At 33.6% G+C, this 12569-nt stretch overlaps 1 protein-coding gene and 1 pseudogene across 2 annotated transcripts; one reads left to right on the forward strand and one right to left on the reverse strand.

Moving 5' to 3' along the window:
• Window positions 1-15: 15 nt before the first annotated feature.
• LOC130815219 (mediator of RNA polymerase II transcription subunit 21-like) lies at window positions 16-3983 on the forward strand. Of its 2 annotated transcripts, XM_057681606.1 has the most exons (5): window positions 21-222; window positions 322-664; window positions 2367-2448; window positions 2531-2582; window positions 3447-3983. In XM_057681606.1, the coding sequence occupies exons 2-5, from the start codon at window positions 336-338 to the stop codon at window positions 3521-3523; spliced, it is 540 nt and encodes a 179-aa protein (XP_057537589.1). In that variant the 5' UTR covers window positions 21-222; window positions 322-335; the 3' UTR covers window positions 3524-3983. The 2 variants fall into 2 exon arrangements, 1 of the variants encoding a protein (XP_057537589.1); XR_009042548.1 differs by lacking the exon at window positions 322-664 and having other exon boundaries at window positions 16-222; window positions 2371-2448.
• A 1884-nt stretch (window positions 3984-5867) lies between these two features.
• Window positions 5868-11177, reverse strand: LOC130815173 (polyadenylate-binding protein RBP45-like; annotated as a pseudogene).
• Window positions 11178-12569: the final 1392 nt, after the last annotated feature.

Genomic DNA, 12569 nt, shown 5'->3' on the forward strand with positions numbered 1-12569 from the left:
GAGATTGAACTCTCATTTTAGAATTTGTGTAATTTCAATTCTTCAAGAGTCAACACAGTCCCTCTTTTTAAGTTCATGAGCTTTGACAGAAAAATAAAAGACAAAGAAAAACAAATTAATGGTCTTTTGTTGGAGCGCTCTACCATACTCTGGAAGTGTCGAAGTATTTGGGTTGGGTTGGGTTGCTGATTTCCGTCATTACCAACGTCAGATTATCCCCTAGTAAGATTCTCACTCTCATAGTTGTTTACCCGTCTTCAATTCCTTTGATTTCTCATTTCTGATACTCAATTTTTGTCTTGATTATGTTGCATTCGGAAGGAAGTGATTGATCAATGGATATAATATCACAGTTGCAAGAACAAGTTAACTTGATTGCATCTCTTGCTTTTAATACTTTTGGTACTCTTCAACGAGATGCTCCTCCTGTTCGCCTTTCCCCCAATTATCCTGAACCTCCTCCTAACCCTAATTCTAATTCTAATTCCAATCCTAACCCTAATCCTAACTCTGATGCTAGTGCTAATGCTAATGCTAATGCTAATTCAAATGCAAATCCTAATCCAAATGCTAATCCTAATGTTTCCCAACAACAGTCTGATACTTCCAACAATTTTGCTGATGAACCCAAAACCGCTAGTGCTGCTCTTGTAAAGGCTGCTAAGCAGTTAATCTTTTGTTGGGAGTTTTTTCATTTGGTTTATATATGATTTTTGCTTAAATTCTTGTATATAGTGTCAATCTACGCTATGTTTGGATGGGAGGATTGCATTTCCTTTGTTTAGATATCAAAAGGAATAGGAAGAAATTAGAGGGAAGGGAAGAACTTATTTACATGTTGTACAAAACAAATCCTTCCAATATTGGAAGGAAAACATACTTATACACTGTTTGGATAAGAATTTGGAAGGGAAAGGGAATGAATAGAAGGTAAAGGGCAGAGAAGGAAGGAAAAAGAAGAGGAAATAATAGAAGTCTCTAGGAAAGGAAGGGAGAGCATGAGAACTAGCTTTTTTTTTTCCAAATCTTTCCACATTTACACTTGGTTTGGATAATAGTTAAGGAGAGAAATTAAATGAAAGGAAGGGAAAGGAAGGGGTGAGAATAGCATGAGAAGTCTCTCTCGTTTGTTTAGGAGGACGAGGAAAGGAAAGGAAAGGAAGAGAAATAATTTGTTCCTTCTAAATCTATCCACATATGAAGGGATTTGGTTACCAACAAAAATAAAGGACTTCATCCCTTCAAATTCCTTCTTCCAAAATCTGTTCTTTCAAAAATTCCTTCTCTCAAAAAACATTGCCCAAACAGAAAAAAATATATCCTCTTAATCTCTTCCCTTTTTTCCATCAATCAAAACAAAGTGTTTGAGAGATTTGGTTATAAAAAATCAAGAGACTTTTGCTCCCTTCAAATTTCTTTTTTCTAAATTTCTCCCTTTCAAAATTTCTAACCGAACAAAGGAAATTATAACCCTTCAAATTCAATCCCTTCCTTTCCTCCAATTCCCCCTTCCCATACATGGTGTTATTGTCATTCCTCAACATTGGTTGATGAAACTCTATTATCAGTCTCAACCAGCTTATGCAATTGCTTGTAATGAGATCTTCTGAGACCAAACAGTCTTGTTGCGTTGTCGATAGTTATTGCTTATGCTTATTGGACCTTCTGAGACCAAATAGTTTTATCGGGTTGTTGATAGTAATTGCATATGCGTGTTTGGACTGCGTTGTTTTTTTTTTACCAAGTTTAGGAATTCATCCGTCCACCATAAAAGACTATCTTACAGCTGCTTGTACCTATAGCAATTAGCAATGTGATCTCAAGGTATTTTTTATAATTTAATAAATTATATTTACTCATTAGGAGTTATTAAGCAGCAAAAAAGTTGTCCTCGAGGTACAAGATATATATTGTAGGCTTTGTGTGATACAATAATAAAACATCATTATTAAGCAGGGATTTATTTCTTGATATGTGTACCATTACAAGTCAGGTGATGTTGATGTGAAGTCAGTAACTCTTGTGCACTTATTATTTATGTAAATTGCATTGACTATCAGTTGAGATGACCTCTGACGTTGCAAACGTAAGATTGCGTATATCTTTTCCAAAACCTAGGTGGGAGCCACTTAATATTATTAAAAATTTGAAACAATAGAATGTTGTTGTAGAAGTGAATTAATATGAAAACAATTAAACAAGTATGCAATTTCATGATGCTACTTGTGTTCACATTATTTGCGAATTATTAGGTATAAATCTGTAAATGTTGGGCTTTACCTTATCTACCTGATTAGTATTCTCTTCTGTATTTTTTTTTTTTTTTTGACTGGTATGTGTCCTTTCTTATTCAAACTTGGTCATTTGCAGTTTGATGCTTTAGTTAATGCCCTACCATTGGATGAGGGAGGTGAGGAAGCCCAATTGAAAAGAATAGCTGAGCTTCAGGTATTCCAGTAGCTGATATGCTATGAAATCTCCATCCTTACTTTGTGGAGCCCACTAAAGCTGTATCTCTTGTATTCCCCAGGCAGAAAATGATGCAATAGGCCAAGAATTGCAGAGGCAATTGGAAGCTGCTGGTAATGGCTTCTCTCTCTCTCTCTCTGTTTTTCCCCCTTATTATACATATATTTGATGTTTTCTGCATGCAACATTTTCCTTAGAATTTTACGTGTGTGAAGCAAAGCTCCTTCCATAAATAACCTTTTAGTTTCAGTTAGTTTCCTTTGTAATAAAACTGAATTGCGCACTTGGTATGTGGCTAGATTTTCCATACCGATACAAATTTATGTTACTTGGTTTTTATGAATGTTGGCCCTTGATTTGAAAATAGATACTGGGTCAGTTAGTACTTTACAACTGTAAGTAAAAAAAAATTAATTGCTTTTCCCCCACTGAATATTTTTACTTTACAGTTTTGTGGCTGAGCCAACCCCATCCTTTCGGAATTAAGGACCTGACATTGTTGTGAACAGTTTTGTGGCTGGAAAAATTGGTTATAGACTTAGCTTCTTACTTGTGAAAAGCTAGTGGTTATGTATAAAATGTGTAGTTACTCTGATAATGAGGGGGTTTGTGTTCTTCTACCTCATTTATGTTTTACTGGTGCATCCTACTAGGCGTTTTGCAAGTACTTAGTACAATTGCGTGATGACCTCATGACCCCTTTAAGACGGGCAAAATAATTGAATAAGGGATTCATTTCCAAATGAGTTGAGCCCAAAATATGGAATAGTATAAACAAAATTCTTAAAATTGAAATTAGCTCCCGTTTATACATTTCTGAGATTGGTAACATTAGTTTAGTGCGGAGAGGTTCTTGGTAAAAGCAGCTCCCTGCCCCTTTCTTTCTCCGTCGTTTCTGTTGGCAATTTAAATGGACAAGAGTGACAATTGATTTGCAATCACTGATTTGCATCTTTTATCCTTTCTTTTACACCCAGATAAAGAGTTAAAGCAAGTCCAGGAATTGTTCAGCCAAGCATCAGATAATTGCTTAAATATGAAGAGACCATATTGATGAGTTATTTGCTGATGATGACCATGATTGTTCTTCTGGAGTTTTACTCAAACTAGTCAATCTTGAAGTATGCTCAACGTAGCCTTTTTCTCAACGAGATTCTGTTGTCTTTGTATAGTCCATTGGCTGTCCTGGAATCGGCACAGTTAGTTCAATGTTGTAGAATGAACTATAGCAATAGACAATATAGTTTTATTTTGAATTCTATCGTCGTTAATCTGACTTATAGTTGGAAGTTGAAATAGTTGATCTGTTTGGTTGTGCAATTAGCAACTCGAAGTACAAGTGATTGCTGCTGTGCAACTCGTAGAACCATTGGCAATTTGGTATTTAGATGCCGATGATGCTTATCATGTTTTAACTTCCAGTTGGATTCACTAGTTTTCTGCAAAAAACAACTCATTTAGATGTTTATGTTAACAACACTTGCTGCAGCGCAATCAGTTCTTTCACACATAAAGTGCAAAAATGTATCTTGCGAGGTTAAAGATTTGGATTTACTAGATGAAAAAATTCATGATTCTTTAAAAGGTTGCTATTTAAAGGAAAGATATATATGTTGCTAAACATTCAACTCTGTCTTTGCTTTTTAATAACTTGATTAAGAAATGTTTTAATGCCTTCAAAATTCGAGCAGCCAAGGAATACATGATCGCCAACGGAATCAGCTTGAATCATACATTCTATAATATCTAAGAGAACACCATAAATTTCAAAATTAAAGTGCGTCTAAAACCTCACAAAAAGCAGGCAAAACTTTCTACAGCCATATAAATTCCAATTTTAAGAAATTTAACCTAATAAGGGCTGAACTAAAGCAAATCTACATAAAGAATCTCCAAGCAAAGCAAATGAAACTAATCTGACCAACAAAATCTATTATACTACATTTGGGAATCTCTAGATTGACCAAAAATTCGAAAAGGTTTGAGGCTCCATGTAGAATCATGCTGCACCAAGGCAAACACCTCTCCTGTCATCGTAGGTGGATGAATCACTGCAGCAAACAATGCTGAACAGTTGCGAAATTAAAATATCATAACATCAACTAACCCGTTGCAGTTGTACTGGCATCTGAGCCAGCTAAGTGGGGATGGCAATTCAGTCCGAATCCGCCCCTGATCCGACTCGATCCGAGGATTTTAATCCGATTCGACTCCGAAGTGGAAAATATCCGACTCCGAATCCGATTATATAATCCGAGTCCGATTTAGAGTTGGACCGGAGCTGGACTTCATAAAAAATCCGATAATCCGACCGACTCCGACTCCGACTCCGACTCCGACTCGACCCGATTCGACCCGACATCCGACTCAACTTTTAATTTAAGGCATTTTTATATTTTGAAAAATTTGAACATTATATGAAAATAAGTTTATTCTAACAAAAATTGTAAACTTGACTATCTGATTGACTAATTACATATTTACATTGTAAGTGAGACTGAATTATTGTAAGTTTAATCAAGTTGAGTGAATGAAACTTATTAAAACAATCGATTAAATAATTATAGACTTACAGTCTTACATAGTTTTGAAGTTTTTTAAGTATAATGAAGCCTAAAACTAACTAAAACAAACGATTAGAAATATAGTATTAGTCTACATATTATTTAATATTAATTAATTAGATACTTAATTGATCGTTTAATAAAGATTTAATCGGAACTTGTCTAATATAGACTTGAAGCTTTGTCGTTACATTGTAAATGAGATTGAATATTGTAAGTTTGATCAAGTTGAGTGAATGAAACTTATCAAAACAATCGATTAGATTATTATAGACTTATAGTCTTACATAGTTTCGAAGTTTTTTAAGTATAATGAAACCTAAAACTAACTAAAACAAACGATTAGAAATATAGTATTAGTCTACATATTAATTAATATTAATTAATTAGATACTTAATTGATCGTTTAATAAAGATTTAATTGGAACTTGTCTAATATAGACTTGAAGCTTTGTCGTTACATTGTAAATGAGATTGAATATTGTAAGTTTGATCTGAGTGAATGAAACTTATCAAAACAATCGATTAGATTATTGCTAATTAGCTTTTTTAAGAAAATATTCATTAAAATAGTATTTACCATTAATTAAATTTAAGCCATTGATGATGTGTAATGTAGATGAATGAATGGTTTTGATAATGTCCACCTCATCTATCCTTAAAAACTTTCAATAACCAATTACATACAACTATGAATGCCACATGAATTTTGGATTTTAACCATTGATTTCAAAATGATTTCAATCTTAGCCCTTCATTAATGTTGACATAAGAATTCAAAGGTATTTAATTTTTTTTCATTAGTACGTACAATTAAGAAATTATATAATTATATTATTTATTAATCTTGTTATTTCTAATTTGTAGACGCTAAAGCAAATCCCCTTCAATATGCACCAATTTTTGAAGACGAGGATGTAGAAGGTATAGAAGAAGAATGATAATGGGTATGTTTAGTTTTGATTTATTTAAAATTAAGTTTTTGCTTACGACATCATTTATGCTTATATTACTTTTTTTTATAAACTTGTGTTAGGGAACTAAGGATGGATTTAATGATGTTGTAATGTTGAGCATGAAGAATTCAAGACTTCATCATTTATGTAATTTTAATGTTTGTTAATGTAATTTTAAAGAACTAAGGACTATTTTGTTTATTGTAACTGTAACTAAAGACTAATCTATATCAATTTTTTCGTGCTTTAAAATCATTAATATAGTATCGATATGAATAAATCTTGATAATAATCCGAACTCCGTCGGAGGTCCGAGAGTCCGAGTCGGAGCAATGTTGGAGTATGCATAATCCGACTCCGAGTGGAGGTGGACTGAAAAAAAAAGTCCGAGATTTATCCGGAGCAAAGTCGGAGGGTGGATAGTCCGAGCCGAGTCCGACCCATTGCCATCCCTACAGCTAAGGCATTGCGTACCCACCATATCCCAAATAACCACCGTAATACATGTTAGGATCCTGAAGAGCAGACACATATCCATATGAGTTATATCCTTGAGGATATCCATAATAAGCAGCATGGTCCCACTGGTTCAGATTAGGTTGTGACTGCAAAATAAAGCACCCAAATGAAACGTTCAGTAAGAAACCCCGAAGAAATTCTAAATCCCTACAGAAATGTCAACAAAGATTTACTTGTTTATTGTTAGGGCCATGGCCCCAAGAAAGTCTAAGATTTCGCCTGCCCAACTGCACTCCATTCAATGCCTGTAAGGCCACCTCAGCGCTAATCCTACCGAAACATCAACAACAAAAAATAAATTTAAGTTTTGCACACATGTGTGACTTGAAAAAATTTTCAGTATAACACCAACGATGGGTCACAAAACCATGCAGACCTGTTGGTAAATTGCACAAATCCACAATTCTTGCTCACTGGTATTTTTACGTGAACCACTTCCCCATAAAGACGGAATGCTCGTCCCAAATCTTCTTCAGTCGCATTGGGACCCAAATTACCAACAAAAATCTGGACAGAGTTGTCAAGTTATGGCATCATCAGATAAAAAGCAAAAAAACGAGTTCATTCGGAATCCAAATCACCCACAGTTGTGTTATTAGGATCACTATCATTTGAAATTCCCCGAGTATTCTGGTATGAAGCTGCATTCAAGATTGAAAAAATAAAGATAAGGCAACAAAAATCTAACAGAACTGACAAATTAAGACTAGTGTTCCTTCACAAGATGATGCAACTGGTACATCCTAAACATTCTTGAATGCAGAAATATAATCAGAAAAACAAATACAAACAGCCACAAGGCCTATAATTATAGTCTGAAGGTAAAAAGTGCACATAAAACTAGGTCTAAATAATGTTGCAATACAGCTCAGCAAAACCCCTAATCATCAGTAAAAAAAAACTCAAAAAATACTCGAGCAAATTAGCACAGAACAAGAGCATATACCCCTGAAATCTACAATACAATAGTTTACATAGATATTATTATCACAATCAGATACCTATCTCAAAAAATCAAAAAAAGTCAACACACAATGGGGGTGTTTGGCTAGCTGTTGTTAGCTTATAATTGGTAGCTAGTTGGAGTGATTGATTTGACTTGTTGATTTTATCAACTGGTAAAATCAACTAATTTCGAAGACACTGCTAGGAACGCTGTTAGCTTATAGCTAGAAGCAGCTTGTTCAAAAAAAGTTTATTCATAACAAGATGTTTCAACCAACTAATTTACCAAACACTTTGATTAGATGGTTTGGATACTGAACCATCTAAATGCACCAAATAAGATAAAGCTGCCCAATAATTTATTCAACCAAACACCCCAATTATGTCAGCGCATCCATCTAGCATTCAGCAATTGTTGAGTAGAGACCCCTTTCTCCGAAAACTTGGAAAAGAACATTTTATTTTTTCTCATCATCCAAAAAAGATGAAGGATCTAGAACCCAGATTCACATCACAAGCACAATTAAATGAGTTCACATACAACAACCAAGTTACAGACAACCATATCAACATAAGGTTTAACAAATTTGCACGAGACAAAAAGTCGTAGCCTCAATAATTCCACCAAATGATAACCAAGGTACATCTCACACCTACTAAAGAAAGCATGTGAACATCTCCCACTATCCCTATGAATTTGCTCCACTTGCAATGATTAAATGTCCCTTTGATTTTTCCCATTTACAACATTAAACATACCCACATCTCTCCTCCAACATGCTCTAGCGCCAACATAATGCCTTATCTCTAAAAAAATTGGTCAGGGACAAAAATCAAAGGGACACAAGGAACATAAATGAGCAGTTAGCCAAAATTTTCTAACTTCAAAACTATTATTAATGAGCACACAAAAAAAAAAAAAAACAAGGGATTATAGCTAAAAAATTATAGAAAACACCTCAATATCAAAGTGATCAAACAAGCTAAGTGCTGATGCAACCCGTCCATTTTACTGCTAATATGATGAATAGAGTGCAAGATATAACTCACTCGTATTTCTTAATTGTAAGGTAAGAAAGAGTCAAGAACTCAACAGCGTAGAAAATGAAAATGATAAAAGAGAGGAAAAAAAGGAACATTGAGGAAAAATAAAAGCAAAGGAATAGTATAAATGGCATCCCCTAACACAAGTGAAACTAAACTGAACCGAATTTGATGGATAAAAATAAAGGATAAAAATGAAACTGAAAGGAAGAATAACTTGTAGCACTGAAAACTTCTGTAAATGGAAATTTTACGACATTACTGACCTATGCCAGGCAACGTAGTAAGGGGGTAACCATTTCTGCTGAATTCAGTCCCAGGCCCTAAATGATAGAGCCTCTTGACACCCTGCTTTGAGACAATGTGAGTTCTATAAGTTTTTCAGTTCAAAATTCATTAATTGTTCCCAAATTCTCAAACGAAAACACTGGAACTGAATTTCTATGCATCTCGAATGTACATCTGAATATAGAAAGGCCATAAAAATGTAAGGTAAACAACACAAAACGAAAACCTGCTTTCCACCTTAGCAATTATACATTCTAATAAAATATGAAGGCATTGAACCAGAACACAAGGCCAGCAAATCAAACAAGTGCATGATCACAAGAATCATATTATGCATATCTAGCTACCAAAGTTAAATTTAGCAAACCCATTCATGTACATACCTGCTCCACCAACACTTTTCTTGTTAGCAGCTGCTCCAATACACATTGCACGGCCTAAGCACATCGCACCATTCATCTCTGACATGGAGCGAATTTGTTCATTCTCATCTCCAAAACGAACAAATCCATATCCCTTGTTTCTACCAGTGAGCTTATCCATCATAACTACGGCACCTTTCACTGACGAGTAGCAATCTTTAAAAGTCTCTTGCAAAGTGTAATCAGTAACATCTGAAGCTAAATCTCCGACAAAAATTCTATAATCAGAACCATCCTCTCCCCTTTTCTCACCAGATCCATAGGAAGCCCAATTTAATCTGTAATTTTGCTCAACATTTGGCATCAAGGTATTATTGTAAGTCTGCAAAATTCTCTCAGCGGCAGCATGACTAGAAACTCAATAAATCCATAGCACTCTGACTGACTGGTTTGCTTATTACGAATGATTCTACTATTGACAAGCTGCAAGACTCAAGCACAGAATTAGTTGCTACAGAGATCGCAAATTCCCTCTTAGACGCATTAAAGAGGGGTCATAAAAGAACACCGTTCATACATAAAGCTATGTAACGTTTGCGGTATACAATGCATAAAACTAATGTAAGAAAGAACAGCTTTCCATTTAGAAAAACCAAACACAAGATTGATACTAACTTCCCACCCCAAAAACCCCATCAGGTACATGGTAGAAAATCACCTCAAATATGAGCAATCCAAAATGCCAATATCAAGGTTTCAAAAATCAGTAAAGAAGGTACAGAGCTATGTTGCTTTTTTATCCCCCTTGTATACTAAAAAAATGTATGTATCGAAACTTTCCAAAACACCTAAAATAGAACATCCCAAATACTACTCAAAACTATCAAATGTAAAAAATCAAAAAAGAAGCATACCCTTTCCATTCATATTATTCAAGGGATCTACATTGCACATGTTGATAGTAAAATTTAAAAGGTCCTAGTTTAAAAGTAAACATCAAACAAGATTCTCTCTAACTAATTCTTTTTTCTTGTAAAGTCTTCTTCAATTCCAAGTTTTATAAATTTGAGCAAAACGTAGAGTAGGCGTACGTGAGAAACATTATGGAACAAAGGGAGACACAAGATCTTAATTTCTCTTCGTCCCTTTCAGATCTCCGACATCTTCCTCTCACACGTATAATGTTCAATAAGAATCTTGAAAAATTGATAACAATAGATTCAGACTAAAGTCCATCCTAAAACACACAATTAACAAACGAATAATCAAAGCATCAAATGTTCGGACAATTTCAAGATTTTAAACGACAAAAGTAATCGAATAAACAATCCACAAATAATAATCATCAACTCAAAAATTGGAAAACTGATATATTCCTTGCGGGTTCAAGATAAAATCCATTCCAAAAGATATGGTGTAAAAACAAATCAAAGAGTCGAAAAAACAAAACGAACAAAAAAAAACACATATAAAAACCAACAATTTTAAAAAATAATGAAATATAGATATACACCTCGCCGGTATGAGCGAAACAACAGCTAATATAATTCTCATCCATCCAATACTGAAGACCCCCAATCCAAATCGTACGAACTTCATCAGAATTCGGAGGCGCTTGTTGTTGTTGAGGCTGCTGTTGTTGATACTGTTGTTCTGGAGGTTGTTGAGACCATATCTGTTGTTGTTGTTGTTGTTGTTGTTGTTGCTGCTGCTGTTGCTCCATCATCAATTGCTGTTGTTGTTGAGACTGTTGATAATAATGTTGTTGATCTATAGGAGGTTGTGCCGCCATTGAAGAAGGTTGGGAGCAACCATACCGTCTTGTTGTTGCCCTGGTTGCATCATTGTCGTTGATCGATGACAATTGAGAAACCCTGAGAGGTTAAAAATGAAAAGGAGGGAAATAGGAAGATCAAGAGGAGAAAGGGGTAAGAAAGAATTGTTGTGATTGGTGAGGTGATTGCTGATAGGATGATGGAGGACTCTTACTAGTATGTTGGACTTTTGTGATTTTAATTTATTTTTTAGTTTTATTTATTTTACTTTTTTTTGGCTTTTTGTAATTGTACTTCCTCATTCGTTATTTTTAGATTATAATTAGTTTTGAATTTATAAGTTAAAATATAATCGAGTGGAATTTTATTTAATTCCTCTCAATGTATAGATTATTAATATTTTTTTATAATTTTTTATTATTCATAATTAGAGATATTATAAATTGAATTTATGCAGTAAACTGCGTGAAAAGTCAAATAGTGCAAGTATTTTAAAACGGAAGAAGTAGTAATTTTACAAATCACGATGATTGATCGGAAATTTTTACTCGGAGATATATGTCTTTCAACTAAAATAAGTGGGTTTGTGGTTTAGGCCTTCAGATTTTTGTGAGAGACTGGTTCTTGGTGAATGTAACACCTGAATTTCCTCCGTTCCCTTGCGGTTTGGAGGAAATTCATTGCAGTTTGGAGGAAATTCAAGTGTTACAGTGAAACTAATTCAAAATAATAAATTTATATGCTAAAATTGGGATTAATTAGTCATTTAATCTATATAGTAAAATCGTCTCATAGAAGGTTTTGTGTATTTGAAATACTTATTTAATATTTAACACTATAATTTTAATTTTAAGATAAGATTGACACTTTAAATTTTTTAAAAAAATAAATACTTTAAATAAATATCAAAATACTGATTTTTGGTTGTTCACACGTTATGAGGATATGACTTAATACATTTGAGAAGACCAATTGAGGTCAAACTTACCCAATAATGATTTTGTCTAGTAAATAAAGTAAGCAAATTACAAATTATAGTACATTGAGCATATTTTTTTCCCTCAATTTTAAACTTTTTGGATTCATGAGTTAATATGTTGCATTATGTTGCATTTAACTACAGAATTAGAAATATATCAAATGGGTTTAGTTCATATATTATACAGGTTCATCCGAATTAAAATTAACTTGTTAACTAAATGCGTTATATATAGTTTTTTTTCAAATTTAGAATTCTAACCTTAATCCAATCAATCAATAAACAGATCAGGTTGAGTCGATCTAATAACTTTTTTGGTTATAAAAATCTCAATCTTACCCACTTAAATAGGATTAGACTTAGATCAGGTTAAAATGTTGATTAAGTCAGCTTTTGACAACCTTACTTACAATGTTTTTATTGATCATTTATATTATTGATAACATCCCCACTTGTATGAGACCGTGTCATATAAGAAATTGTGCGTTGATAAACAACGAACAACCAACAAATTTTTTTACACAAATTCTTAGTTGAAGCTGTCCCACTATGAGACATTTTTAATTGAATTAGCCAAAACTATTTTTAAAAAATAACCACTTCTTGTATATAAATGTTTTCTTTGTTTTTTTTTATATTTTTTATAAATAAGCTTTTTATATGAATCT

The sequence above is a fragment of the Amaranthus tricolor genome, chromosome 6 (assembly GCF_026212465.1).
Source record: "Amaranthus tricolor cultivar Red isolate AtriRed21 chromosome 6, ASM2621246v1, whole genome shotgun sequence".
NCBI lineage: Eukaryota > Viridiplantae > Streptophyta > Magnoliopsida > Caryophyllales > Amaranthaceae > Amaranthus > Amaranthus tricolor.

Excerpts from the sequence above, each read along its gene's own strand:
- LOC130815219 (XM_057681606.1), top strand. The coding sequence starts at position 336 with ATGGATATAATATCACAGTTGCAAGAACAAGTTAACTTGATTGCATCT. Across the intron at positions 665-2,366 it reads GCTCTTGTAAAGGCTGCTAA|GCAGTTTGATGCTTTAGTTA; the intron begins GCAGTTAATCTT and ends ACTTGGTCATTT. Across the intron at positions 2,583-3,446 it reads GAGGCAATTGGAAGCTGCTG|ATAAAGAGTTAAAGCAAGTC; the intron begins GTAATGGCTTCT and ends TTTTACACCCAG.